The sequence below is a fragment of the Zonotrichia albicollis genome, chromosome 30, assembly GCF_047830755.1.
Source record: "Zonotrichia albicollis isolate bZonAlb1 chromosome 30, bZonAlb1.hap1, whole genome shotgun sequence".
Taxonomy (NCBI): Eukaryota; Metazoa; Chordata; class Aves; order Passeriformes; family Passerellidae; genus Zonotrichia; species Zonotrichia albicollis.
The window spans coordinates 3,550,564-3,578,153 of NC_133848.1; the positions used below are offsets into that span (position 1 = coordinate 3,550,564).

The 27,590-nt window shown below is 63.7% G+C and overlaps 4 protein-coding genes across 4 annotated transcripts; 1 reads left to right on the plus strand and 3 right to left on the minus strand.

The window, feature by feature from the left end:
• Positions 1-3,296: 3,296 nt before the first annotated feature.
• Positions 3,297-3,996, minus strand: DPM3 (dolichyl-phosphate mannosyltransferase subunit 3, regulatory). Its single transcript, XM_074529568.1, has 2 exons — positions 3,838-3,996; positions 3,297-3,605 (listed from the first exon to the last, which is right to left on the minus strand). The coding sequence occupies exon 2, from the start codon at positions 3,597-3,599 to the stop codon at positions 3,312-3,314; it is 288 nt and encodes a 95-aa protein (XP_074385669.1). The 5' UTR covers positions 3,600-3,605; positions 3,838-3,996; the 3' UTR covers positions 3,297-3,311.
• A 503-nt stretch (positions 3,997-4,499) lies between these two features.
• KRTCAP2 (keratinocyte associated protein 2) lies at positions 4,500-7,755 on the minus strand. Its single transcript, XM_074529566.1, has 5 exons — positions 7,594-7,755; positions 6,511-6,665; positions 5,803-5,866; positions 5,554-5,620; positions 4,500-4,704 (listed from the first exon to the last, which is right to left on the minus strand). Exons 1-5 carry the CDS (start codon positions 7,595-7,597, stop codon positions 4,584-4,586), a joined length of 411 nt encoding a protein of 136 aa, XP_074385667.1. The 5' UTR covers positions 7,598-7,755; the 3' UTR covers positions 4,500-4,583.
• A 74-nt stretch (positions 7,756-7,829) lies between these two features.
• Positions 7,830-18,366, plus strand: TRIM46 (tripartite motif containing 46). The gene is made up of 10 exons (XM_074529555.1): positions 7,830-8,266; positions 10,100-10,355; positions 11,241-11,584; positions 12,058-12,201; positions 12,323-12,418; positions 12,542-12,795; positions 12,889-13,010; positions 15,208-15,507; positions 16,480-16,777; positions 17,110-18,366. Exons 1-10 carry the CDS (start codon positions 7,910-7,912, stop codon positions 17,483-17,485), a joined length of 2,547 nt encoding a protein of 848 aa, XP_074385656.1. The 5' UTR covers positions 7,830-7,909; the 3' UTR covers positions 17,486-18,366.
• Positions 18,367-20,425: 2,059 nt separating this feature from the next.
• MUC1 (mucin 1, cell surface associated) lies at positions 20,426-27,186 on the minus strand. Its single transcript, XM_074529559.1, has 7 exons — positions 24,853-27,186; positions 23,610-24,214; positions 23,286-23,359; positions 23,045-23,187; positions 22,659-22,777; positions 22,430-22,576; positions 20,426-20,998 (listed from the first exon to the last, which is right to left on the minus strand). Exons 1-7 carry the CDS (start codon positions 24,902-24,904, stop codon positions 20,924-20,926), a joined length of 1,215 nt encoding a protein of 404 aa, XP_074385660.1. The 5' UTR covers positions 24,905-27,186; the 3' UTR covers positions 20,426-20,923.
• Between the last annotated feature and the right edge of the window lie 404 nt (positions 27,187-27,590).

Genomic DNA, 27,590 nt, shown 5'->3' on the forward strand with positions numbered 1-27,590 from the left:
CAGTGCTGCTCTGAGCCCCCCAAGCTACAGGAGCCTTCCATCACAGCATGGGGGTAAAAGTCTGTGGAAGTGATGAGCAGCCACCATGGCAGGAGCCAGGAAACTGTGGCAGCAGCTCTCTGGTCACAGACAGCAACAGGAATAGATGGGAATCCTTGCTAAACCCCCGTGGATCAAGCAGGCCTGGATCAAGCATCGATGCTCTGTCAATTAACCAATTAACAGAGATGTGGAATGAAGATAGGCTGGTGCTTCAGTGGAGGGGCCAAATCACAGAGCACAAAGAGACCCCCACCCTATGCAGGACCCTCCAGGACTGAGGGGCCTCATCCCACACTCCAGCCAGGTGACACCATTGGGTTGAAGGATGCTGACAGGAGCTGTGCTGTGCCCATTCTGCTTGTGCACACCTCACACACAGCCTGCAAAAATCCATATAAAGGGACAGAGCTGAGCACGGTGCCAAGGGAAGGAGGACGAGCTCCTGGCGTGCTCTGTCTTGCCCTGTGGATCTGGGACTCCCCATGCTTGCTCTGGGGACTTGGCCCAGCAGGGAAGAGCCCCCAAACTCAGGAAAGAACTCCCAGCTTGGCCCCACAGCCTCGGGAAAGGGCTCCCAAGCTGGCCCCACAGCCTGGGGAAAGGGCAGCTTTCTCCAGTGCCACACCTTGGCTGCCAACCGGTCGCTCCGGCTGTCCCGTGCCGGGAGCAGCTCTGACGTGGCCCCTGGTGCCAGCTCCCGGATGCCTCCGTGCAGGGAGGAGCTGCTGCCACACGGGCTGGGAGGAGCTCCTCGTGGCCATGACTAGAGGCTCTGGATCGCCCTGAGTAGCTCCTGGATGACCATAAGTAGCTCCTTGAAGGCCATGAGTAGAGGCTCTGGATTGCCGTGAGTAGCCTGCATAGGGTCATGGGTAGCTCAGAGATGGCTGAGTAGCACCTAGACGACCACAAGGAGCCCCTGACGGTTCTGAGTAGGCTCTGATGGCCACGTGTAGCTCCTGGATGGCTACAAGGAGCCCCTGACAGTCCTGAGTAGCCTATCAATAGCCCCTGGATGGCGAGAAGGAGCACCTGGCTGGCTGTCAGTAGCCCCTGAGGGCCACAAGTAGTCCCAGGATGGCCACAAGGAACCCCCTGCTTGGCTGTCAGTAGCCCCAGAGGGCCATGTGTAGCCCCAAACAGTCCTGAGTAGCCTCTGATGGCTGTAAGTAGCCCCTGGATGGCCACAAGGAGCCCCTGGCTGGCTGTCAGTAGCCCCAGAGGGCCATGTGTAGCCTCTGGATGGCCACAAGGAGCCCCTGACAGTCCTGAGTAGTTTGTCAGTAGCCCCTGATGGTTGTAAGTAGCCCCTGGATGGCCACAAGAATCCTCCTGCTTGCCCCTGATGGCCACAAGTAGCCCCAGGATGGAGCTGGATTGCCATGAGCAGCCTGCACAGAGCCACGAGTAGCCCCCGCATGATCACAAATAGCCACTGGATAGATGCAGCCCCTTTGAATGGTCATGAGGAGCCCTTGGCTGAGTGTCAGTAGCCCCTGGTGGCCATGTGTAGCCCCTGGATGGCCACAAGGAGCCCCAGACAGTCCTGAGTAGCCTGTCAGTAGCCTCGGATGGCTGTAAGTAGCACCTGGTGGCCATGTGTAGCCCCTGGATGGGCACAAGGAGCCCCAGGATGGGCACAAGGAGCTCCTGGCTGGCTGTCAGTAGCTCCTGCTTGGCTGTCAGTAGCCCCTGATGCCTGTAAGTAGCCCCAGGATGGAGCTGGATTGCCCTGAGCAGCCTGCACAGAGCCACGAGTAGCCCCTGCATGATCACAAGTAGCCACTGGATAGATGCAGCCCCTTTGAATGGTCATGAGGAGCCCTTGGCTGGCTGTGAGCAGCCCCTGGTGACCCTGAGTAGCCCACACAAGGCGGTCAGTAGCCCCCAGAGCACTGCTGTGGTCCTGACCCCACCAAGGCTCCACGTGGCCAAATCCAGGGCAATGTCACCCCTCAAACCACCCGAGTGCCAGCGAGGGCTCAGAGCTCCCCACTCTGCTCCCACCAGCCTTTGCTGCTCAGGAAACGGCTAATTAGCTGCTCCTGCTAATTAACCCGAGTCCTCCCAACTGCTCCTTTCTGCAGAGCATTCACAGCTGCTAATTAAAATCCCAGAGTCCTTTGGCTGGAGGAGCTGGTGGCTGCCAGGGCAGCAGGTTCATGCACACGGGGTCAGAGAGCAGGAATGGGGGTCCCCAGGAGCGAGACCCTCCCCAGACAGAGCCCCCCACCCCTCCCTCTCCCCAGTGAAGCCCAGTGGGGTGCTGTGGATGGACAGGGGAGTAGGGGGAGCTCCCCTGGAGCTGTTGGGGGACAATTTAAAGGCTGTGTGGCTCACCCCACCCTGCCAGGCCCTCTCCTCCTTGCTGGGAACTCAGCCAGGGGACAGGATGAGGCTCCTCCAGCTCCCACCTGTGGGGATGAACCACATCTGAGCCGGGAATGTGTCTGGATCCCACTTCAGAGCCAAAATCCAGAGCTCAGCGAGGGACAATGCGGACATGCACGGAGACCCTGCCCTTCACAGAACCCCCAAACCCTCCCTGCACACCTCGAGATTTGAGTGATTCCCCCGGGAGAGCCAAGTGACTCCTCTGGGTGGCTTCCAGAAGCACCCAAGGCTCTCAGTGGACCCTCATGGAGACCCTTCCCTTCACAGAACCCCCAAACCCCCACTGGTGAGAGCTGAGTGATTCCCCCTGGAGAACCAAGTGACTCCTCCGGGTGTCTTCCAGCAGCCCCCTAGGCTTTCAGTGGATCCCCATGGAGACCCTGCCCTTCACAGAACCCCCAAAACCTTCCTGCACACCCCGGGAGCTGAGTGATTCCCTGGGAGAACCAAAATCATCCCTCCAGGTGCCTTCCAGCAGCCTCCAAGGCTCTCAGTGCTCGCAGCCTGGAGACCCCTGCCATGTCCCAGGTCACACCCAGCATGACCAGCACTGTCCTGGTGTCACACACAGCACCATTCCGGGTCACACACAACACTGTCCCAGTGTCACACACAACACTGTCCCAATGTCACACACAGCACCATCCCAGTGTCATGCAGAGCACGGCCAGCACTGTCCCAGGTCACACACAACACGGCCAGCACCATCCTGGGGTAACACACAGCACCATTCTGGTCACACACAGCACTGTCCCAGGTTACACAGAGCACGGCCAACACCGTCCTGGGTCACACACAGCACCCTCCCCGGTCACACATCACGGCCAGCACCATCTCGGGGTCACACACAGCACAGCCAGCACCGTCCCGGGCCTTTATTCGGCTCCCAGGCGCAGCCCTCGCCGCCGCAGGTCCGCCCGGGCCGCCCTGATGTGCTCCTGCAGCTCGGCCGCCGCCTCCTCGCAGTCGTTGAAGGTGGCCAGGCGGTAGCCCACGGTGGCCAGCGAGTAGCAGCCGAAGGCCACGAGCAGATAGACGGGCAGCGGCAGCAGCGCCTGGCGGAGCGGGCCCGGCGGCTGCAGCCCCGGCGGGGCCAGAGCCAGCGCGGCCCAGGCCGAGCCCAGCAGGGCCAGTCCGCAGAGCCACTGGGCCAGCTTGGTCATGGCGGCCTGAGGGGAGAGGAGAGTGGGAGAGCCGTGAGAGGAGCAGGGGAGAAAACGGGAGAGCGGCAGAGAAGGAAGGAGGGGGGAACCGGGAGAGACGGAGCGCCCCGCACTGGGCCCAGTCTCCCATGGGGCCTCCTGACCGGAGCGCGGCCCCAATTCCCCCTGGGCCTCCACCCGCCGGACCGAGCCCTCCCCAAGGAACCAGAACCCGACCCGGGCCCCGCCCCACCCCCACCTGGCTCGGTCCCGCTCCCGGTGCCGGTCCCGCTCCCCGCCCGGCGCAGAGATGACGTCACGGCAGCGCCGCGCTCGCGAGGGCTGCCGGGAATTGTAGTTCGGCAGGGCTGTGCCAGAGCGCGCCCCCTGCTGGCCGGGCACGGCCTCACCGGGAGCCCTCCGGGAACCCCCCGGGAGCCCCGGTCCGGCCCCGCTCCCGGTGCCGCAGGAAGCGCCGGGCTTTGTGGGCTGCCGCCGGGGCCGCAGGAAGCATCTGGTTTCCTGCACGTCCGGCCGGAGGGGTGCCAGGGAGCCGGCGTGGGAGCGAGTCCCGCCCGCCCTCCCACGGCTGCGGGAACCGCGCCGTTCCCACCCCCCTCCCTCCCCAGCCCCGGTGCCCCCCCGGGGTCGTGCGGAGGGCACAGACGGGTCTGTGATGCCCTGCCAAAGGGCAGCAGCCTGAGCTGTGCCAGCACAGCTGGGGCTGGACCCCCAGAGCCCCCTGCCCACTCCAGTCTGCTCCAATCCTGGCTCCACTCCTTGCAGGTTGGGGCACACAAGGTGCCAGCAGCAAATCTCCCACCCTTGGCCACCCCAGAACCTAGCCCAGGCTCCAGGGCCACTTCCAGCCACGCTGGCACACAGCAGGGCTGCTGGTAGCTGGCACAGGGGACAAGGAGCTACAAAGAAACGGCTTTATTGGGCAGGGAAGGGTCCTGGATCGGCCACAGGGAGGGGGCTGCCCCAGGAAGGGGCAGCAGGACATCAATTTCTCTTTCTGCCCTTGCCAACAGCCTTGGCAGGAGGAGCGACGGGCGCTGTGGACTGGTAGAGAGTGGAGGAGATCTTGTTGATGTAGTAGAGACCCACCATGGAGAAGATGAGGCTATGAGGGCAGAAAGGAGGAGGCTGCTCAGCTGCTGGGGGCAGCAACAAGCTAACACCTTTCCCCTGGGTCCCATCCCCTGCCCTTCCTAAACAATTTCCCCCTGGATCCCACTCTTCTGCCTTTCCCAAACACTTTCCCCTTGGATCCCACTGTGCTGCCCTTCCTAAACCAACACCTTCCCTTGGATCCCATTCTCCTGCCCTTTCTAAACCAACATTTTCCCCTTGGATCCCACTCCCCTGCCCTTCCTGGACCAATTTCCCCCTGCATCCCACTCCCCTGCCCTTCTTAAACCAACACCTTCTCTTCGATCCCATTCTTCTGCCCTTCATAAACCAATAATTTCCCTCTGCCCTTCCTGAACCGATTTCCCCTTGGATCCCTCTCTCCTGCCCTTTCTAAACCATAAATTTCCATTGGATCCTACTCTCCTGCCCTTCCTGAACCAATTTCTCCTTGGTTCCCATTCTCCTGCCTTTCCTAAACCAACAATTTCCCCTTGGATCCCACTCTCCTGCCCTTCCCAAACACCTTCTTTTGGATGCCCACTGGGCTGCCCTTCCTAAAACAACAATTTCCCCCTGGATCCCATTCTCCTGCCTTTCCTAAACCAACAAATTCCATTGGATCCCACTCTCCTGCCTTTCTTAAGCCAACAAATTCCATTGGATCCTACTCCCTTGCCCTTCCTAAAACAACACTTTCCCCTTGGATCCCATTCTCCCGCCCTGCCCACCAGCCCCTTGACGCTCCCTGCCCAGCCTCCTGCCCACCTCCCAGTGTCCCCTGTGCCCCCTCTGTGTCCCCTTGGTCACTCCCACCCCCCAGGGACACCTCAGGACATACCAGGTGGTCACACAGACCCTGTGGATGAGGCCAGAGGCGAACAGGGCCAGCAGGAGGCAGGTGAGGACTGTGGAGAAGCAGGAGACACACGGTGATGCAGGGCTGCTCCCGGGGATGGGGGAGCAGCAGAATTTCTCCCAGACCCAGGAAAAGCTCCAGGGCAGGGCTGGGACCATCCAGTGCCACTGCTGGAGCACCCCCAGCCCTTTTGTCACCCCCATGTCCCCCCTGGGCTCCCCCAACACTCACTCTCAGGGAATATCTTGGCCTGGAAGCCCTTCCCAAAGATGAGGTTCTCCAGGTTGTTGAAGGCCTGGCTGTGGAGTTAAGGCAAACAACGGGATCCTGCTGCCCCCCATTTCCCATCCTGCCGGCCCTCTGCAGGGAAGGGAGCTCTGGAGGGTGTCAGGGACAGTTTGGGGGTGCAGTGGGGGCCATAAAGGGTGTAATGGGGCACCAGGGACAGTTTGGGGATGCAGTGGGGGCCATAAAGGGTGTAATGCAGAGGGCATCAGGCTCAGTTTTGGGGTGCAGTGAGGCCTAAAGGGGGTGTAATGGGGAGGACATCATGGCCAGTTTGGGGGTGCAATGGGGAGGGCACCAGGTGCAGTTTGGGGGTGTAGTGAGGGCCAAAGGGGTGAAATGGGGAGGGGGCCAAGGCCAGTTTGGGGGTGCAATGGGGAGATAACACCAAGGCCAGTGTGGGGGTGCAGTGAGGCCTAAAGGGGGTGCAATGGGGAGAGCACAGGCACCAGTTTGGGGGTGCAACCAGGCCCAGTCTGGGGGTGCCATGGGTGGATGGGGGGGTGGGTGTAATGGGGGGAGGGCACCAAGACCAGTTTGGGGGTGCAATGGGGAGGGCAGTAGGGGGGTGCTATGGGGGCTGCCTCCCACCACCCCTGTGCTCCCGTTCCCAGCCCCCCGCCCCCTGCAGCCCCCCCGGTGTCCCCGGGATGCCGTGAGGGAGCAGACGAAGAGCGCCGAGCCCAGCAGCCCGCCCTGGATGGTGAGCCACTCGGTGGAGGCCAGCTGCCGGCTGTACATCTGCATCCCTGCGAACAGCAGCAGCGACAGCAGCGACGACAGCGCCAGCGACGTGCCCGTGCCTACGGCTGCGCCCCGGGGCCGCCTCAGCACCGGGACTGGCACCGGCACCGGGGCCACGCTGTGCCCCCCTTCCCTCAGTGCAGCTGCCCCGCAGGTCCCGTTAACCCCGTTATCCCCGCGCCCCCAATATCCTCCTGCCCCGCCACACCTCCATTCCCTGTTCCCGGTACCCCTGCCCCGTTAACCCCATTATCCCCGTGCCCCCAACATCCTCCTCCCTCGCCACACCTCCATTCCCTGTCCCCATTGCCCCCTGCCCCATTACTCCCGTTATCCCTGTGCCATCACACCTCCATTCCCCTCTCCCCGTTACCCCCGGCCCCGGTACCCCCCCTCCCGTTAACCCCGTTATCTCCGTGTCCCCAATACCCCATGTCCTGTGCCATCACAGCTCCACTCCCCCTCCCCATTGCCCCCTGCCCCATTAGCCCCAGCTCCCATTAACCACATTATACCCGTGCCCCCAATACCGTCCTGCCCCGCCACACCTCCATTCCCTCTCCCCATTACCCCCCCACCCCGTTACCCCCGTGTCATCACATCTCCATTCCCTTCTCCCCGTTACCCCCGGCCCCGGTACCCCCCGTTTCCGTTGACCCCGTTATCCCCGTGCTCCCAGTACTCTCCTGTGCCACCACACCTCCATTCCCTCTCCCCATTGCCCCCTGCCCCATGAACCCCAGCTCCCGTTAACCCCATTATCCCCATGCCCCCAACATCCTATTGTGCCATCACACCTCCGTTCCCTGTCCCCGGTACCCCCCGCTCCCGTTAACCCCATTATACCCGTGCCCCCAATACCCCTGCCCCGCCACACCTCCATTCCCTCTCCCCATTGCCCCCTTGCCTCGTTACCCCCGTTATCCCCGTGCCCCCAGCATTCCCATCACCACTCCAGTCTCCGTGCCCCCCCCCCCATTTCCCCGCCGTTACCCATGGTGCCCCCAGCCCGTCCCGGTGCCGCTCCCGGTACCGCCGTTCTGCGCACGCGCACTTCGCCAGCGCGCAGCGGGGACACGGCAGCACAGCAGGGCCGCGCCACTGCGCATGCGCGGGAGGCCCCGTCCCTCCTAGCCCGCCCCCTGGCGGCCGGGAGTGGCACTGCAAGTCCTCGCCGTCCTGGAGCGCTCTCTGGCGGCGGGGACGGGAACAGCGCGGGGACGGGACTCCCGCACCGAGTACCGGCCCCGGTACCGGCACACGAAGCACCCCCGGGAACACCCCCGGGAGCACCGCCGGTACCGGTGCCATGCTCATCCTGCCCACAGCCCGCTCCCTGCGCCGCTCCCCGAGCGTCGCTTCTCGAGGGATGCCCGGGGGTGCGGCAAGAGCATCCCCGCGCCGCTCTCCCCCACCCCGCACCGGTGCCGCCCCTCCGGTGTCTCCACCGCCCTCCGGTGCCGGCGGGGCGGGCGCCGCCGAGCATGCGCGCCGCCGCCCCCCGCGCTCCCCCCGGCTCCGCCGCTCCCTGCAACACACCGGGGCGATCGCGGCCGCCGCTGCTGCCGCCGCCGCCGCAGGCACGGGCGCGGGTAGCGGAGCCATGGCCGAGGGCGAGGACCTGCAGACCTTCACCTCCATCATGGACGCGCTCGTCCGCATCAGCGTGAGCGGCCGCGGTGGCGGCGGGGGGGCGGACGGGGGTCCTCCGGGACCGGGTCGCCGTGGCAACGCGGCGGGGACCGGGGGGGGAGGGCGATGCCCTTGAGGGGTGGGCGGGCAGCGGACCCGCACCCCGACTCACCGCAGCGACCCCCGGGCATCGCCCGGCATCGGGACCCCCCCACACCGAGCCGCGGTCGAGCCGGTGGCACCGGGTGCCGAGAGGGCGGCCCCGATCTTGGTGTCCAGCCCCGTCCTGGCGCTGGTCCCAGGGCTCTGCTGTGGGTCCAGCTCCAGTCCCCATCCCAACCCCCAGCGCCATCCTAGCCCCCATCTCCCTCTCCATCCCAGTTCCAATCCCACACCCATCCCAGTCCCCATCCCAGCCCCGGGCCCATCCTGGCACAATTCCCAGTGCTGGTCCTCATCCCCATCCCAGCCCTGGGCCCATCCTGGTGCTGATCCCACTGCTGGTCCTCATCCCCATCCCAGCCATCATCCCCATCCCAGCCCCGGGCCCATCCTGGTGCTGATCTCAGTGGTGGCCCCCATCCCCATTGCACTGCCAGTCCTGATACCGGTCTGATCCTGGGCCCAGTCCCAGTCCTATCCCCACACCAGGCCTGGGCCCCATCCAGGCTCTGCTCCCAGTGCTGGTGCTGATTCTGACCATGCTGCTGCTCCCAGGCCTGATCCTGACCCTGCTGTGATCCAGCCTCAGCACCCAGGCCCATCCCAGTGCTGATCCTGGTTCTGCCCATGCTGCTGCCCCCAGGCCTGATCCTGGCTCTGATGCTGGTCCAGGTGCCAGTGCTGGCCCCAGTCCTGGTCCTGCTGTGGCCCCAGTTCCCATCCCCAGTCCAGTCCTGGGCTTCATCCTGCTGCTGGCCCTGACTTCCAGGCCTCATCCTGGCCATGATGCTGGTCCCAGCCTTTGCCCCTATCCCAGTGCTGCTCCTGACACTGGCCCTGATCCTCATCCTGCTGCTGCTCCTGGTGTTTGTCCTCATCCGGTCCCTGGTGCTGGTCCCAGGCCCCATCATTGCCCTGATGGTGTCCCTGTCCTTGTCTCCATTCCAGCCTGACTCCCAGTACTGATCCTGATCCTGATGCTGATCCTGGTCCTGGTGTTGATTCCAGGCCCTGGTGCTGATCCCAGCCCTGATGTTGATCCTGGCCCAGGTGCTGGTCCTGGCCCTGGCCTTGGCCCTGGTGCTGGTCCCAGGCCCTGATCCCAGCCTTAGTGATGGTCTTAGCCCTGATTCGGATCCTGGCTCCAGTCCTGGCCCTGGTGTTAATCTCAGCCTTGATGTTGATCCTGGCCCTAGTGTTAATTCTGGCCCAGGTGCTGGTCCTGGCCTAGATCCTAGCCCTGGTCCTAGTCCTGGCCCTGGTGCTGGTCCTGGCCCTCTTGCTGATCTCAGCCCTGATGCTGACCCTGACCCTGACCCTGGCCCTGGTCCTGGTCCTGGCCCTGATGCTGATCTCAGCCCCGGTGCTGGTCCTGGCCGTGATGCTGATCTCAGCCCTGATTCTGGTCCTGGTTCTGGCCTTGATGCTGGCCCTGCTCCTGGCCCTGGTGGTGGTGCTCGTTTCAGTCCTGGCCCAGATCCTGGCCCTGGTGCTGGTCTCAGGCCTGCTGTTGGTCCTGGCCCTGGTCCTGGCCCTGATCATGGCCCTGATGCTGATCTCAGCCCTGGTTCTCGCCTTGATGCTGATCTCAGCCCTGGTGCTGGTGCTGGTCTCAGCCCTGGCCCAGATCCTGGCCCTGGTGCCGGTCCCATCTGGTCCAGCCCCGCTGTGTCCCCAGCGGGTGACGCTCCTGCTCTCTCCGCAGACCAGCATGAAGAACATGGAGCGGGAGCTGGTGTGCCCGGTGTGCAAAGAGATGTACAAGCAGCCGCTGGCCCTGCCCTGTACCCACAACGTGTGCCACGTGTGTGCCAGCGAGGTGCTGCTGCAGCACGGGCACCTGTACTGCGACCCCACCTCCGAGCCCACCTCGCCCGCCGCCACCCCCTCCACCCGCAGCCCCCGCCTGGGCCGCAGGGCTGTCCCCAAACCCGACCGGCTGGACCGCCTGCTCAAGTCAGGTGGGGCTGGAGGGACAGCGAGGGGACAGGGATGGCTGGAGACAGCGGGGGTGGCTGAGGGGATGGGGACAGGGATGGCTGGAGGGGTTTGGGACAGCCAGAGGGGATGGGGACAGCTGGAGGGGACAGAGATGGCTGGAGGAGAGGGAGATGGCTGGAGGGGTTTGGGACAGCCAGAGGGGATGGGGGCACCTGGAGGGAACAGAGATGGCTGGAGGGGACAGGGATGGCTATAGACAGTGGGGGTGGCTGAGGGGATGGGGACAGGAATGGCTGGAGAGGTTTGGGACAGCCATAGAGGATGGGGACAGGGATGGCTGGAGGGCTTTGGGACAGCCACAGGGGATGGGAACAGCAGGAGGGATTTGGGACAGCCAGAGGGGATGAGGACAGGGATGGCTGGAGGGGTCTGGGACAGCCAGAGGGGATGGGGACAGATCGAAGGGACAGAGATGGCTGGAGGAGAGGAGGATGGCTGGAGGGGACAGGGATGGATGGTTGGAGGAGATGGGGACAGGGATGGATGGAGAGGACAGGGGTGATTGGATGGGTTTGGGAAGCTGGAGGGGATGGGGAGAGCTGGAGGGGACAGAGATGGCTGGAGGAGAAGGGGATGGCTGGAGGGGACAGGGATGACCGGAGAGGATGAGGACAGGGATGTCTGGAGAGACAGGGATGGCTGGAGGGAACAGGGATGGATGGAGGGGAAGGGAATGGCTGGAGGGGATGGCAGAAGGAATAGGAACAGCAGAGGGGGTGAACATGGCTGGAAAGGACGGGGACAGGGGTGGCTGGAGGGGTTGGGAACAGAGACAACAGGAAGGGATGGAGGTGAGGATGGGTCTCTTTGCCCTGCTGACCCCCATCCCCGCCTCCCTCCCACAGGCTTTGGCACCTACCCGGGGCGCAAGCGCGGTGCCGTGCACCCGCAGACCGTCAGCTTCCCGTGCCCCGCCTGCCAGCGGGACGTGGACCTGGGCGAGCGGGGCCTGGGCAGCCTCTTCCGCAACCTGACCCTGGAGCGCGTGGTGGAGCGCTACCGGCAGACCATCAACATCAGCGCCGCCATCATGTGCCAGTTCTGCAAGCCCCCACAGCTGGAGGCCACCAAGGGCTGCACGGAGTGCAAGTCCAGCTTCTGCAATGAGTGCTTCAAGCTCTACCACCCCTGGGGCACGCAGAAAGCCCAGCACGAGCCCACGCCCCCCACCCTCACCTTCCGCCCCAAGGTGGGTCCTCCTGCCCACCTTAATCCTCCTGATGAAGGCTGAGAGGGTTGGGATTGTTCAGCCTGGAGAGGAGAGGGTTTGGAGTTACCAAATTGTGGCCTTCTGGTGTTTGAAGGGAGCTTTTGAAAGGATGGGGCAAGACTGTTTACAAGAGGGACAGGATAAAGGGCAATGGGTTCAGATTGAAAAGGAGTAAGTTTAGGTTAGAAATTAGGAAAAAATTCTTGTAGTGAAGGTGGTGTAGTTCTGAGACATGGTGCCCTGGAAGTGTTCAAGGCCAAGGTGAGGCTCTGAGCAATGGGGTCTGGGTGAGGATGTCCCTGCTCATGTCAGACAGGTTAGAACAAGATGATCTTCCGGGTGCCCTTCCAACCCCAACCATTCTGTGATGCTGAGATCCGGGGCGCAGGGGTGGGACTCTCGGGGGTGGAGGGAGGTGCAGAGCCCCGCTGAGCCCCGCTGTGCTCGTGCAGGGGCTGATGTGCCCGGAGCACAAGGAGGAGGTGACTCACTACTGCAAGACCTGCCAGCGGCTGGTGTGCCAGCTCTGCCGCGTGCGCCGCACCCACACCAGCCACAAGATCACCCCGGTGCTCAGCGCCTACCAGGCCCTCAGGGTAAGGGCTCCTGGGGCCAGGCTGGGGCTCTGTGGGGAATTGGGGGCACCACAGAGCCCCAGTGCAGATGGGGGGTGTGGGGCGGGGGCTGCTGGCACCACGTCTCATCACCTTCCTGCAGGAGAAGCTGACAAAGAGCCTCGCCTACATCCTGAGCAGCCAGGACACGGTGCAGACCCAGATTGCTGAGCTGGAGGAGACAGTGAAGCACACAGAGGTAAGGGCAGAGGGTGCCTGTCTGTCCCTGAGTTGTCCCTAGGCAGGGGTGGCACAGCCAGCCCAGTCCCCTCTGATCCCAGGAGGTGCCACACGCTGACCCTGCCATGCCTGTGCCCGGCAGGTGAACGGCTCACAGGCCAAGGAAGAGGTGTCCCAGCTGATCCAGGGGCTCTGTGCCATGCTGGAGGAGAAGCGGGCCACGCTGCTGCAGGCCATCGAGGAGTGCCAGCAGGAGCGGCTGGCCAGCCTGCACGGCCAGATCCGGGAGCACCAGGCCATGCTGGAGAACTCGGGCATGGTGGGCTATGCCCAGGAGGTGCTGAAGGAGACTGACCACCCCTGCTTTGTCCAGGCTGCCAAGCAGCTGCACAACAGGTACTGGGCTGCGGGCATGGAGCTGCCAGGGAGCATTGGGACCCTCTGGTGCCCACGGTGCCACCCTGACATCGCCACTCTCCTGTGCTGCAGGATCCTCAGGGCCACCGATTCGCTGCAGAGCTTCCGTCCTGCAGCCAACGCCTCCTTCAGCCACTTCCAGCTGGATGTCAGCAGGGAGCTGAAGCTGCTCACTGACCTGGCCTTCATCCGAGGTAAAGGCACCGGGACCCGGGCACCGGCTGTGCCCCGTGCCCAGGCACAGCCCCTGCGGGCAGAGCGGGTCCCTGCCCGCCTCGGAGCTGCAGCTCAGCCACGGCTGCTCGCGGATCTGCCGGTGCCCCCTCCCCGTCAGGGACAGCCCCCGCCCCAGCAGCCCCCAGAGATACCCCTGCCCTGCCCTGTGCCAGGGCGCCGGGGCCAGGGGCAGGCAGGCAGGGCCGTGGTGCCAGGTGAGGGCAGCAGCAGTGCCGCGGGGTGAGTACGGAGCTGCCCCCGCTGCCGGGCAGGCGCTTCCCGCAGGGCAGGAGCCGCGTGGCCCTGCCAGACCCGCTGGCGACACGTTTCAGACCTGCTTCTACCTCTCTTTGTTTATAGGCTGCGGCCGCTGCCGAGGCGTCACCGAAGTAACTGAGGCAAGTCACACCCCTGCCCCAGAGCCGCCCCGCTCTCTCTTCCCATCCCTCCATCCTGCTCCCGTCCCTGGCCCCGCTCCGCCGCCATCCTCCATCCCCTCCATCCCCGTCCTGCCCGCCGGCGCTGGCAGCCGGTGGCTCTGCCTTCTCCATCTGCCGCCCTCCTCCTGCCCTCCCGCCCCCTCTCGCCACGTTTCCATCCCCATCCTCACCCCATTTCCATCCCCCTCGCGCCCCATTTCTGTCCCACTCCTTGTTCCATTTCCATCCCCTTCCTTGCCCCATTTCTGCCCTCTCTCACCCCATTTCCATCTCCTCATGCCCCATTTCTGTCCCACTCCTTGCTCCATTTCCATCCCCTTCCTCACCCCATTTCTATCCCCATCCTCACCCCATTTCCATCCCCCTCGCACCCCATTTCTGTCCCGCTTCTTGCTCCATTTCCATCTTCCTTGCCCCATTTCCATCCCCCTCACGCCCCATTTCTGTCCCACTCCTTGCTCCATTTCTATTCCCTTCCTTGCCCCATTTCTGCCCTCTCTCTCCCCATTTCCATCTCCTCTTGTCCTGTTTCCATTTTCTTGCTCGCCCCATTTCTGTCTCCTCTCGCCCTGTTTCCATCCCCTTCCTCACTCCATTTCTGTTCAACTGTCACCCCACTTCTGTCCACATGCTCACCTCACTTCTGTCCCATTCATCATCTAATTTTCTGCTCCCTCCTCATCCCATTTCCACTCTCCCTTGCCCCATTTCCACCCCATCCTTGCCCTTTTTCCATTTTCTTCTCATCCTGTTTCCATTCCCCCACTCTCCATTTCCACCCCAGTCTCACCCCATTTCCACCCCAGTCTCACCCTATTTCCATCCTCTTCCTTACTCCATTTTCATTCTCTCCTTGCTCCATTTCCACCCCTCTCCTTGTTCCATTTTCTTCCCTCTCTTGTCCCATTTCCATTCCCTTTCTTGACTCATATTTGTCTCCCCTTCACCCCATTTATGTCCAGATTCCTCTCCCATTTATTTTCCCATCTGCCCCCTATTTCTCTCCCACTTTCACCCCATTTCCCTTCTCTTCCTTGTTCTATTTCCACCCCTCTCCTTATCCCATTTCTTTCTCCCCTCACCCCATTCCCATCTGCCTCTTCACCCCAATTCCATCCTGCTCACCCCATTTCTTTCCCTTTCTGCATCCCTTTCCCACCTTGTCCTTGCCCCATTGTTGCCCCATTTCCATTCTCCTTCTCTCTTTATTTCCATCCTACTCTCACCCCATTTCTGCCCTCTTCCTCTCCCATTTCCTTCCTTTTCCTTGCCCCATTTCTACCTGCCTCCTCATGCTGTTTCCTTTCTCTTCCTTGCCCCATGCCCATCCTTTCCTTACCCCTCTCCCACCTGCCACCCTTCATCTCCCCTCCCCGCCCTGCCTCTGTTCCTGCCAGTACCTTCTACCACCCTCCATCCCCATCTCCTCCTCCTCCTCCTCTCCTGCTGCCTCCACTCTCTCTCTCTTTCTCTCTCTCTCCTCCCTCCTGACTTGCACTCAGCCTGTCTGGTCCCTGGAGCCCCACAGCAGCAGCTCCTCTGTCTCCCCGACTCTCGCTCTCCTCCGGTGCCGACACACGGTCCTCCGCAGTCAGACCCCTTTAGACTCCGCTGGTTGTGCGTCCGTCCGTCCGTCCGTCCGGAATCCCGGAATGCCCCCTCCCTGCGTCCGGCCGCCTCCCTGCCCGCGGGGTGGGGGATGCTGCCTGACGCCCGCTGCCGCCTCTCCCCGCAGCGCCCGAGGCCCCCGTCATCGACACGCAGCGCACCTACACCTACGACCAGATCTTCCTGTGCTGGCGGCTGCCGCAGCACTCGCCGCCCGCCTGGCACTACACCGTGGAGTTCCGCAAGACCGACGCCAAGGCCAAGGGGCTGAAGCTGTGGCAGCGGCGGGAGGAGGTCAGGGGCACCTGCGCCCTCGTCGAGTACCTGGACACCGACAGCGTCTACGTGCTCCGGGTGAAGGGCTACAACAAGGCGGGTTTTGGGGACTACAGCGAGGACATCTACCTGCACACGCCGCCCGCCCCAGGTGAGCGGGGACGGGATGACATTGGGGTCACCAAAGGGGTATCACCTGCCCACCCCAGATGAGAGGGGACAGGATCATGTCGGGGTCACCAATCGTCTCCAAAGGGGTATTGCCTGCCCAGAGGGGAGAGGATCACATCGGGGTCACCAATTGTCACCGCTCCAGGTGAGAGGGGATGGGATCACATCGGGGTCACCAAAGGGGCATCACCTGCCCACCCCAGGTGAGAGGGGATGGGATCACGTCAGGGTCACCAATTGTCACCGCTCCAGGTGAGAGGGGGTGGGATCACATCAGGGTCACCAAGGGGTATTGCTCACCCACCGCAGGTGACAGGGGATGGGATCATGTCGGGGGTCACCAATTGTCACCAAAGGGGTATCACCCACCCACCCCAGGGAGAGGGATGGGATCACGTCGGGGCCACCAATTGTCACCAAAGTGGTGTCACCTGCCTGCCCCAGGTGAGAGGGGATGGGGTCACGTTGGCGTCATCAATTGTCACCAAAGGGGTATCACCCACCCCAGGTGAGTGGGGATGGCATCACATTGGGGTCACCTTGTCACTGCAGGGATATCGGGGACAGACAAAGGTGATATAGAGATACTCTATTATCAGAAGGCATGAAAAAAGGCACTTTATTATTAGAAATCTACAGTTCTTTTAGAAACAAAGGTAGACCTAAAACCTGATTAGCCTTTAGGAATCTTCTCTCACCTATTGCTCAAGAAGGGAGAGCTCCTGCTTGTAAACATCTTTGACAAACAGATTGGCTGCTAGGTGCAGAGATTGAGATAATAACTGTTTTAATTCTTCCTCTGAGCTTTCTCACAGCTTCCCAGGAAAATCCTGGGAGAGCTATGTCTCTCTCTGTTCAGAGGACATGTGATTACCACAGATTGGCTGCGTGGATCAGGGCGCCCCGCTGTGCTGTGCTGCTCACCTTTCTCCTCTTTGTCTGCTCCCCACAGTCCTCAACTTCTTCCTGGACAACCGCTGGGGCTTCAACCGGGACCGGCTGGCCATCAGCAAGGACCAGCGCGCGGTGCGCAGCGTGCCCGGCATCCCCATGCTCTTCGCTGCCGAGCGCCTCATGACCAGCTGCCACCTGTCCATCGACCTGGTCATCGGCGACGTGGCCATCACCCAGGGCAAGAGCTACTGGGCCTGCTGCGTGGACCCCAGCTCCTACCTGGTCAAGGTGGGCGTGGGGCTGGAGAGCAAGCTGCAGGAGTGGTTCCAGGTGCCGCAGGACGTGGTGAGCCCCAGGTGAGATTGGAGGGTGCAGGGTTTGTTCTTACCTGCCCAGCTGGGTGTCAGGGGGCTCCTGGAGGGGACAGCTCTTCACTGGGCTCAGAATAAACTCCTTCAGCATTGCTGGGGAGTCCCATGAGCGGCCAATCCAGCCAGGGGGGCTGCTGGGTGCTAAGGCACCTTCTCAGATGGGTATTGGAGCTGGATCCCCCCACCTGGGTACTCTGCATGGCAGGTAGAGAGGCCACAGGCAGGGCAGGGCCCTCCTGGGTGGGTGCCCGTCCCTGGAGGTGTGGAGGGATCTCCAGCCTATCCCGTGGGAGGACTCACCTGCCCCCCCTGCACAGGTATGACCCCGACAGTGGCCACGACAGCGGGGCAGAGGACACAACAGTGGAGGCACCTCCTCCCTACGCCTTCCTCACCATCGGCATGGGCAAGATCCTGCTGTCCCACGGCTCGGCCCTCACGTCCCGCGACCCCAACGGCTGCACCGTGCCCCTGCCCCCGCGCATTGGCATCTGCCTGGACTACGAGCAGGGCAAGGTGAGCTTCTACGACGCCGTGTCCTTCCGCGAGCTCTGGGAGTGCGGCGTGGACTGCTCGGGGCCCGTCTGCCCCGCCTTCTGCTTCATCGGAGGGGGGGCCCTGCACCTGCAGGAGCTGGTGGCCAACAAGCAGGAGAGGAAAGTGACCATTGGGAACTTTGCCAAGCTGGACTGAGCCATGCCCGCGGTCCCCACACGCCCCCCGGGCACCCTGCGAGCACCAGGGGGACACAAGTGGCCAGGGAGCAGAGCAGAGCAGAACAGGGGTGGCCCCGGCCCTGCCGCCACTGGGGACAGGCCAGGTGTTTGTTTTGTGGGATGGGGGGGACGGGGACAGCTTTGCCGTCCCCTCCTCACCCTGTCTGCCCGCCCCTGGCTCCAGCTCAGCCCCAGGCTGCTCTGGGCTGGGGCTGTGGGCAGGGCTGGCAGAGGGTCAGCCCTAGAGAGGGGTCAGGGAGGGGGACGGGGCTGCGCAGGGAGGGGGGTGGAAGGTGACAGTGGGGTGACAGTGCAGGGGAGAGGCTGGGTGCTGGTTGGGGTGGGGGAGGCAGCTGGGGTGGGGGAGAGGGAGGTGGGGGGAGGCTGGGCTGGAACAAGGTGTGAAGATGTTTTGTAAAATGGCTCATTTTCAACGTGGATTATCTGGCTGCAGCCAGGCACAGCCCCTGCACGCAGCCAGCGTGGGGTCCCTCCCGTGGGCTGCCGGGCACCCCGGTGCCTGCCGCCTGCTCTGCCCTGTCCTTGGGGAGCAACGTGCCTGGCCAGCCCTGCACGTGGCCTCAGGGCCACGCTTGGCTCCCGTTACACCTCTGGGTGCCCAACCCATGGCCGGGGTGGGCTGGGCCTGCAGGGTCTGGATCTGACCCACCAGGGAGCCCCAGCACAGCCGTGGGGGCTGTGCCAGCAGTCCCACGCCGGGCTCTGTCCGAGCTGCTGTCATTTCTCCTGGGTTCTGTTACAACAAACGCTGTATTTTCATGGTTTCCTACAATAAACTGCAATGCCAGACTCGTCCAGAGCCTCCCTGGCACAGGGGGGCCATGGGACTGAGCTGTACAGAGGGCCAGAGTGTGCATGGGGCCAGGGTGACAAGGGACATGGGGACCTTGGGTCTGGGTTGGCTGTGGGGTCACAGGGCTGTAGGGTCATGGGGCTGTGAGGTTGCAGGGTTGTAGTGGCACGGGGCTGTGGGATAGCAGGGCTATGGGATCACAGAGTTGTGGGGTCTCAGGGCTGTGGGGTCACAGGGTTGTAGGGTCGCAGGGCTGTGGGGTCACGGAGCTGTGGGGTCTCAGGGCTGTGGGGTCACAGGGTTGTACTGTCACAGGGCTATGGGGTCACAGGGCTGTGGGGTCTCAGAGCTGTGGGGTCACAGGGCTATGGGGTCTCAGGGCTGCAGAGTTGTAGGGTAGCAGAGCTGTGGGGTCTCAGGGCTGTGGGGTCGCAGGGCTATGGGGTAGCAGAGCTGTGGGGTCTGAGGGCTATGGGGTCTCAGGGCTATAGGGTAGCAGGGTTGTAGTGTCACAGTGCTATGGGGCTGCAGGGCTGTGGGGTCTGGGGACTATGGGGTCACAGAGCTATGGGCTCTCAGGGCTGTGGGGCTGCAGGGTTGTCGGATAGCAGGGCTGTGGGGTCTCAGAGCTATGGGGTCACGAGGCTGTGGGGTCTCAGGGCTGTGGGGTCACAGGGCTATGGGGTAGCAGGGCTGTGGGGTCTGAGGACTATGGGGTCACAGAGCTATGGGCTCTCAGGGCTGTGGGGCTGGGCCAGCCATGGGGCTGTGAGAGCAGGCTGTCCAGCAGCACGTGTCCCGAGGCGTGCACGGCACCGGGGCCGTGGGGCCGGGCTGTCCTTTGGGCCGTGGCCAGCAGGTGCCAACCGTGCCCAGCCCGGGCAGCGCTGACGTGTCAGGTCCTGCCCGTGCTGTGCCTGGCCACGTGGTCACTGCCACCCATCACAGGGGGCTCCTGGAGGGGACAGCTCTCCACTGGGCCCAGATAAACTCCTTCAGCACTGCTGGGGGAGTCCCATGGGCAGCCACAACAGCCTGGGGGGCTGCTGGGTGCTGAGGCACCTTCTCAGATGGGTATTGGAGCTGGATCCCCTCACCTGGGTACTCTGCATGGCAGCTGGAGGGGCCACAGGTGGGTGGGTGCCCGTCCCTGGAGCTGGAAGGGGACGGGGCCACAGGGCTGAGCTCTCTGTGAACAGACAACTCTTTGTAGGGCCCAGCCCTTCAAATCAGGGCCCTGTTCTGATCCCTGGGGCCCTGCCCAGGCCTGGGGGGGCTGGGAGGGGAAGCAGCAGTGCCAGGCACACCCCATCCCCTTTGGGGCTCTGTGCTAAGCACACAGCCCCATATCCAGATGGCAGAAAGGATCTGGGGGTGGGGGGTGCTCCACTGTGCCAGACCCCCATCAATGCATCCCCAGCAGTCTCGGGGAGCCCCCTGTTCTCCAGAAACCCCTTGGCTGCACCCCAGCCCAGCTCTGATAGCTGCCAGCACGTGCCAGGCTTCCTGGGCACCTGGCACAGCCACGGGCCCCACCCAGAGCCCACATTCTGTAGCCGAGGGCTCCATCAGCTGCCCAGTGCTGCTCCTGGGGCTGCTCCCAGCCAAGCCCTGGCCCCGTGCCTGCCACCACATGGGCTTTTCTTTGGGCAAGGGTTGCTTTCCTTGTTTTTCTGCCTTTTCAGCCGTTGCCAAAACACTCCCAGTGCCCAGGAACGGGGCCCAGCTCAAACTGGAGCTGCCAGGGGGCCGCCAGGGATGGCTGCTCCCAAGGTTTGTGCCCTGCTGCTGCCACGCAGCCTCTTCTTGCAGCATCCCCCTGAGCCTTTTTGGGGCTCAGTGAGGGTTTGGAAGAGCCTGAGCTCGCAGGGGAGGGGAGCAGGACATGCTGCAGGCAGCCAGGGACACACGTCCAGCTGAGCATTCCGCCTGTGCAGCCACGGGGAAAGCGAGCATGTCAAACCAGACACGGTAAATCGTGAGCAGAAACTGCCAGGAGGGGTGAGAAGGACGGGGTCTGGCAGGATGGGTGACATCCAGAGTGGGTGACATGGTGACATCCCCAGCAGCAAACCCAGGATTGCCTGGAATGGCAAACAAGAGCCACCACCCAAGCCCAGGCCACACCTCGGTGGGCGCCAGCCCTGTCCCAGAGAAGCCCCCCTGGCACATGGCTGCCCCCCATCCTTTTATTTGAACCGTGATAAATACACCCCAGCCCAGGAGCTGCCACCCCGCCGAGCCAAGCCCGGCACCAACACCCCGCAAACAGAGATATTTATATCAAATAACACCACAAAAAGAGCCGTTGAATCGCAGAGGGAGCCCGAGCCCCGTCCTCCTGGCACGGAGCAGGGTAGCAAAGCCAAGCGAGTGCGGGGACCGTGGGCTGTGTGCGGGATCTTCCCTCTCCCATCTCCGCTCATGCAGTTCTGTCATGTGCGCGAATCCGGCTGCTCCAGAACCGTCCGGCTCCCGCTGCCCACGGCCGAGCAGCACCGGGGAATGCGCCCGGGGCCGGTGCTGCCCTCCCGGGAGTGGGGGGCGGCTCTCTGGGGCTGCCCCCTCCCCTCGGCAGCCGCGCTCCTTCCAGCCAGCCCTTCACAGGTTGTCGGAGCCGGCGGCGGGGTTGGTGTAGGTGAAGGTGCCGGACCTCGTGGTGCTGCCGCCGGCCACCTTCGGGGCAGGAAAGGTGAGAGGGTGTCAGGGCTGGGCTGAGCCCCCATCCTAGGGCAGCACAGGAAGACCTGCACCCTCCCCGTGCCAACTGTGGGCAAGCAAAAATCGCATCCTCCCACTGTGGTGGGCACAGGAAGACCTGCACCCTCCCATGCCCACTGTGGGCAAGCAAGAAACACATCCTCTCACTGTGGTGGGCACAGGAAGATCTGCACCCTCTCCATGCCCATTGTGGGCAAGCAAAAATTGCATCCGCCCACTGTGGTGGGCTGCTGCCCCTACCCATGGGCACTGTGGGCACCCGAGGCCCCCAGGGACACCCCGGGCCCCCATCCATGGGCACTGCGGGCACCTCGGACCCCCATCCATGGGCACTGCGGGCACCCCGGGCCCCAGGGACACCCCGGGCCCCCATCCATGGACACTGCGGGCACCCCGGGCCCCAGGGACACCCCGGCCCGCCGCTCCCCGTGCGCAGGAGGAGCCGCGGTGGCCCCGGCCGTGTTCCCGCACGATAAGCCGGCCCGGCGAGTGCGAGGGTAAATATTTACCCAGGCCCCTGGTATTTGCTCAGGGTGAGCTGCTCTCAGCGAGCCGGAGCAGCTGGACACGGCCCCGCCTGGGGGGAGCACAGGGCGGCCCCCCGTGCCCAGCATCGCCTGGCAGAGCCCTCTGTGGCTCCCGGCGGCACAGCAGCAGCGCCGGCTCCAGTTTGGGAGCTACCGGGATGAGGGATGCTGGCTGCGGGAATCACCTCCTCAGCAACGCCTCAATCAGCTCTGCAGTGCCCCAGCGCTGCTCCCACCCACGGCAGAGCTAAGGGACGCAGCAGGGCCGGAGAAGGGGCAGGGTGGGCAGGCAGCGAGCCCCCTGATGCCGGGCATGGGGAGAGGCTGCCCAAGGTCGGGGGAGCTCCCCGGAGCCGGGCCGGGTCTGCCCGCTCTGGTTGCTGCTCCAGCCAGGCGTGAATGTTACACTCACCTCCCAGCAGGGCTGGGGAGGGACGAGCTACCTGTACACCCGTCGCAGTCCTGCCACCTCCGTCCCTGCCCTGCCATCTCTGTCCCTGCCATCTCCGTCCCTGCCCTGCCATCTCTGTCCCTGCCATCTCCGTCCCTGCCATCCCCATCCCTGACATCCTCATCCCTGCCCTGCCATCTCTGTCCCTGCCATCCCCATCCCTGCCATCTCCGTCCCTGCCCTCCCATCTCTGTCCCTGCCATCTCCGTCCCTGCCATCCCTGTCCCTGCCATCCTCATCCCTGCCCTGCCATCTCCGTCCCTGCCCCGCCATCTCTGTCCCTGCCATCCCCATCCCTGACATCCTCATCCCTGACATCCTCATCCCTGCCCTGCCATCACCTCCCACTAACCCAGGGATTCACTCCTGCCCTCTGGGAGCCCCCAGGTGTGGGGCCCTGGCTCTCACCTGGCTGTAGGGGTTGGGTTTGCTGTTGGGGGACACGTAGCGCCCGTGGCTCTGGTACTGCAGGTACTCAGCCATGGGGTGGTAGGAATCCTTCTGGCTGAGCAGGTCCAGCTTCCCTCGGCTCTTGCGGCGGCAGGTGCAGGTGGACTTGGGGAGAGAGAGGGGTCAGGGCTTGGCTGGTGTGGGGACAGGGATGGGGTGCAGGTGAGGGATGGGGATGGGGCCTCACCATCAGGAGGAGACAGGTGAAGATGGTGAACAGCAGCAGGATGCTGACCAGGACCAGCAGAGCGATGGCCCAGTCTGGGATCATGGGCGCTGGAGTTGGGGATATCACTGCTGCAGAGCCTGAAAGGAGCAGAGCTGTGTGTGCACCACAGGCAGAGCTGGGACAGAGCCCTGAGAGGTCCCTGGGACAGGACACAGGGTCTGAGCCCTGCTGGGAGGGATCCTGCCCGACACAGGCACTGGGAATGTGTCCTGGCCCCACCCTCTGCAAGCCCCAAGCCCATCACAGCACCAAGCAAGCCCCTGCCTCAACCAGGACAGGACAATGCTTCTGGAGCCCCCCAAGCTTCCCCCAGGCTCCATCCCCCTCCCTCCCCAGCCTCTCACTCTGGATGCTGTCCAGCTGCAGGCCCATGATGAAGCCATTCTGGTCCAGGCTCTTCCTCAGGCGCTGCTCAGCAGCATCAGCAGTGACAGCATCGCTTCCATTCCCAAACACGAGGGTGGACTGGACCTGCACCGAGCCTTGGCTGCATGGGAGGAGACATCAGCACCCAGACTGCCCCCTGAGGGGGTACAAACAGGGGGATACACTGCAGCACACCTCAGTGGCGCTGCTGCTGCTCACCTGTACTGCAGCTCGCTGCACCCGGTGTAGGTCTGCGTGCCCATGCAGCCCGGGCAGCCAAAGACGTGTTGGAACTGGAAGGAAGCATTGAGGTCATGGCCACCTCCCCAAGACACAGACACCCCCCTTTCCTGTCTTCATGCAGAACGGGATGCCCTGGGTGCTTCCATGGAAAGCCCCAAATTGAGCTGGCTCCTTCCCAGCACAGCCCAGGGACCCTGCCCCAAAGTGAGGGGGGTCCTTCCCAGCAAATCCTCTGCCCCAAATTGAGGGAGTTCCTTCCCCGCACAGCCCAGAGCCTCTGCTGGTGGGGCTGGGACTCACCATGGTCAGGACAGTGCGGCTCAGGCTCCTGTAATCCTCTGATGCTGGGTCACGCAGGCTCTCATTGAAGCTCCTGTTGATGATACGGAAGGACAGCGGGACACGGACGAGCAGCCGGGCAGGACCAGGCAGCTGGGCTGAGGTTTTGCTGGGGTTGGGACCACCCTGGGTGGGAGATGTGCTGCCCTCGGACGTTATCTGGGTGGGAAAGACCTGAGCACTGGTGCTCCCATTGCCTTTGGTGCTGCCGTGCATGGTGGTGGGAGCGGCAGAGCTGCCGTTGGTGCCAAGGTGGGGTGCCCAGCTGCTGCTGTTTGAGGTGGCATTGGCATGGGGCATGGCTGGGCTGCTGGGGACAGGCACCACAGTGCCATTGGATGTGGCATTGCTGGTGGAGTGGTTGCCAAACTGGAAGTTCGTGGTGTTTTTGCCAGGGAACGCGGTGGCATAGGGGAAGACAGGGGTTTGGGGCCGGCTGGCCCGTGTGCTTTTGGGGAATATATTTGGCAGCCAGGTGCTGGCGGTGCTTTCCGTGGTCATCTCCACCGTGGTCGTTTCAGTGGTTTCCATCTCCATGGTTGTCTCGGTGGTCATGGCACGGGTACCTGGAGGAAACCGCTGGAGTCAATGCCTGCAGCCCAGTCAGGGAAGGTTTCACCCAAAACACCTCATCAGCTGGGCACTGTGGGCAGCACCACAACCCGAGCACCCCCAAGGCAAACAAGACCTTCAGCAATACCCCAAGATCGGGCACTTCTGGCACCACCAAGGGTCCAGGTGCAGCTGGCTGGGCACTGACACCAGTGCCATGCCCAGCCCTGCAAACCCTGGCATGCCACCCAACAAAGCCCCCCTTGCTGTGGGTGACAGGCTGGGTGCCCTGGTGCCCTCCAGACCTGCCTGGCCTGGCTGGGGTCCAGCACAGGCAGCTCTCGGGCAGGTTCCCAGCGGGGTCTGGGTGCTCAGCGGGACACACCTGCATTCCAGCCCGCCAGCCCCGGGCACAGCCTGCTCCGGCTGGTCCCGGCACAGCCCAGCCCTTGGCCGAGCTGTGGACATGGCAGAGGGGCCGTGCCCTGAGCCCCCAGGTACCAACACACCTGGGCATGATCAACTCGGGGTGCTGCACCCCAGAGCCAGAACAGGGTGCCAGGATGCCACTGGTTACAGCATCCCCCGGTCCCCACTTTGATAGGGATCCCACTCTGCTTCCCCTGCCCCTCACCTGTGCCCAGCCCCTCACCTGTGCCCAGCACCAGCAGCAGCAGAAGGACAGGGAACGCCATGGGGCTCATCCAGGGGGTGCCGGCGCCTCTCGGGGCTCGGCAGCCGCTGCTCTCCCGTTAGCCCGTGGCACACTCCTCACTCCAGGGATCCGGAACTGGCAGCTCGGCAGCGGCCTGAGCTTTATAGAGCACCTGGAGCAGGTGGGGAGGCCCCGCCCCGCCGCCGGCTCCAGGCAGGGGGGGTCGTTCTGCCCCGCTTGGCACAGGGGTGCCACGGCGCCCAGGGGATACCCGCAGCATCAGCCCCCCAGGCTGGGTCCTTCACGCTTCCCTGGCTCTGGAGATGTCACTGGCAGCGTCCCCGTGCCACGGGTGGGCACAGCCCCGGTGGGCACAGGACGGGACAGCAGCCGGGCATCCTGGGGCAGGGGTGGAGCAGCATCTGCCAGGCTGCCCATGCTGAGCTACCGACCTTGTGGGGGGCACTGGGGGCACACGGAGACCCCCAGCCCCTCGCGCAGGGGGGGCCTCATCCTCCGGCTCAGCCCAGGGTTAATCATTAGCGGCTGGTCATCGCCTCGCCCTACACTCAAATAAGCAGCGGTGACCCCCCCGAAACGATTACGCAGGTACAGCCCAGGGCCCCACCACATCCCAGCACCTCCCAGTAAGCTCCCTCCAAGTGCCAGGGCCCCCCCAGCAGGTACAAACCCCCATCCCCAGCCAGGACACGGGGGATGCCAGGTGCCAGCGCCCCACCCCACAGGTAACGGGCACCGCCCGTGCCTGGGCGCAGGTGACATGGGCTCCTGGCACGGATGGGCATCAAAAGCTACTGATCCCACTGTGCAGAAATTCCTGATCCCTGGGAGGGCCCCAGTGTCTCATCAGGGTGGTGATTCCTGTGGGGGTCCCAGTTCCTGGGGTGGTTGTGGTTGGGGTCTCCACATTTGGCTCCTGGCCAGCCTCGTGTGAGCCCAAAGTGCCACCCCAGGCATGCCAAAGGGTTCTGAGGTGGTGCTGAGAAGGGGAGCAGACAGGGGGGACCCTCCATGCTGCAGTGATTAAGGGATGGATGTGCAGGTGGGGTGGGACTCAGCACCACTCTGCTCCCCCCACAGCAGCCACAGCCTGGGCAAGCCAGGCCACGTGCAGGCAGCTGCAGGCAGGATGCAGGCAGCACCTCTGGGCAAACATTTCCTTCCCAAAAGGCCTCACCTGGGGAAAGGCTCTCCCCGTGCAGTGATGCTGACCCTGCTGCCCTCTGCTCCAGCCCTTATCCCCCTCCCCACGCAGCTCCAGGAGTTTTCCCCTGAGCCAGCCATCCCCCCCAGAGTGAGGGCTGGGGTTTTCCTCCTGCAGACCCCACAGAGGACACACTCTCTGTGGGGCTGAGGGGCAAGAAGGGGTCCCAGCAACTGCTCTCACCCACCACCCCTGGGAGCAGGGGCCATTAGCCCACCCTGTCCATGCTCAGTGGGTCCCATGTGCCCACCCTGTCCATGCTCAGTGGGTTCCATGTGCCCACTCTGATCATGCCCAGTGGGTTCCATGTGCCCACCTTGTCCATGCCCAGTGGGTCTGTGTGTCCATTTGTCTTGTGGGTCTGTATGTCCACCCTGTCCATGACCAGTGGGTTCCATGTGCCCACCCTGTCCATGCCCAGGGGGTTTCACGTGTCCACCTTGTCCATGCCCAGTGGGTTCCATGTGCCCACCCTGTCCATGCCCAGTGTATTCCCTGTGTCCAGCCTGTCTGTGTCCAGCCTGTCCGTGCCCGGTGGATCCTGTGTGTCCAGCCTGCCTGTGCCCGGTGTGTCCCCTATGTCCACCCTGTCTGTGTTCGGTGGATCCCCTGTGTGCAGCCTGTCCGTCCCTGGTGGAATCCCTGTGTCCAGCCTATCAATGCCCAGTGGATCCCGTGTGTCCACCCTGTCCGTGTCCGGTGTGTCTGGGTGTCCATGCCCGGTGTGTCCGTGTGTTCGTGCCCGGTAAATCCCATGTGTTAACCCTGTTCGTGCCCGGTGTGTCCGTGCCCAGTAGATTCCGTGTCCACCCTGTCCATGCCCGGTGTGTCCGTGTGTCCGTGCCCAGTAGATCCCCTGTGTCCAGCCTGTCCATGCCCGGTGTGTCCGTACCCGGTGTGTCCGTGTGTCCAGGTCCGGTGGTCCCGACTCTCCCCGTCCCCACCCCGGGCCAGTGGCCCCGAACCTGCGGCGCCCCCTGGCGGACACAGCCCCGCATGACGCTCCCGCCACGCACCGGGACCAGAACCGGGACCGGGACCGAGAGGGGTAAAGGTTACTCTACTAGAGTGAAACCGGGAGCGAGACAGGGACTGGGACTGAGACTGGGACTGGGACTGGGGCGAGAGCAGAACCGCTGCTGGGAACAGACCGGGAGCGGCATCGGGAGTTGAGTGCAGTAATGCAGAACGGGAGTGAGACCGATACTGGAGCGGAACGGGAGCGGGACTAGGAAAGGGAGCAGGAGAGATGGAGCAGAAGCGGAGAGGGACCGCACCGGGAATGGAACAGGGAACGGTACCGGACCGGGATCGGAGAGGGAGCAGAAGAAGGACCGGAACAGGAATGGGAACCGCGGCGCCCCTCGCAGCTCGGGGGCGCGGGAGAAGGCGCTCAGCAGCCAGCGGTGATTTCACCTGTCCCGGTACTCCCGGGGAGAGCCAGCTGCGCTCCCTCCGCGGCTCCGGGCACAGGCCCCGGTCCCGGTCCCGTCCCCAACACCGGAGGGCA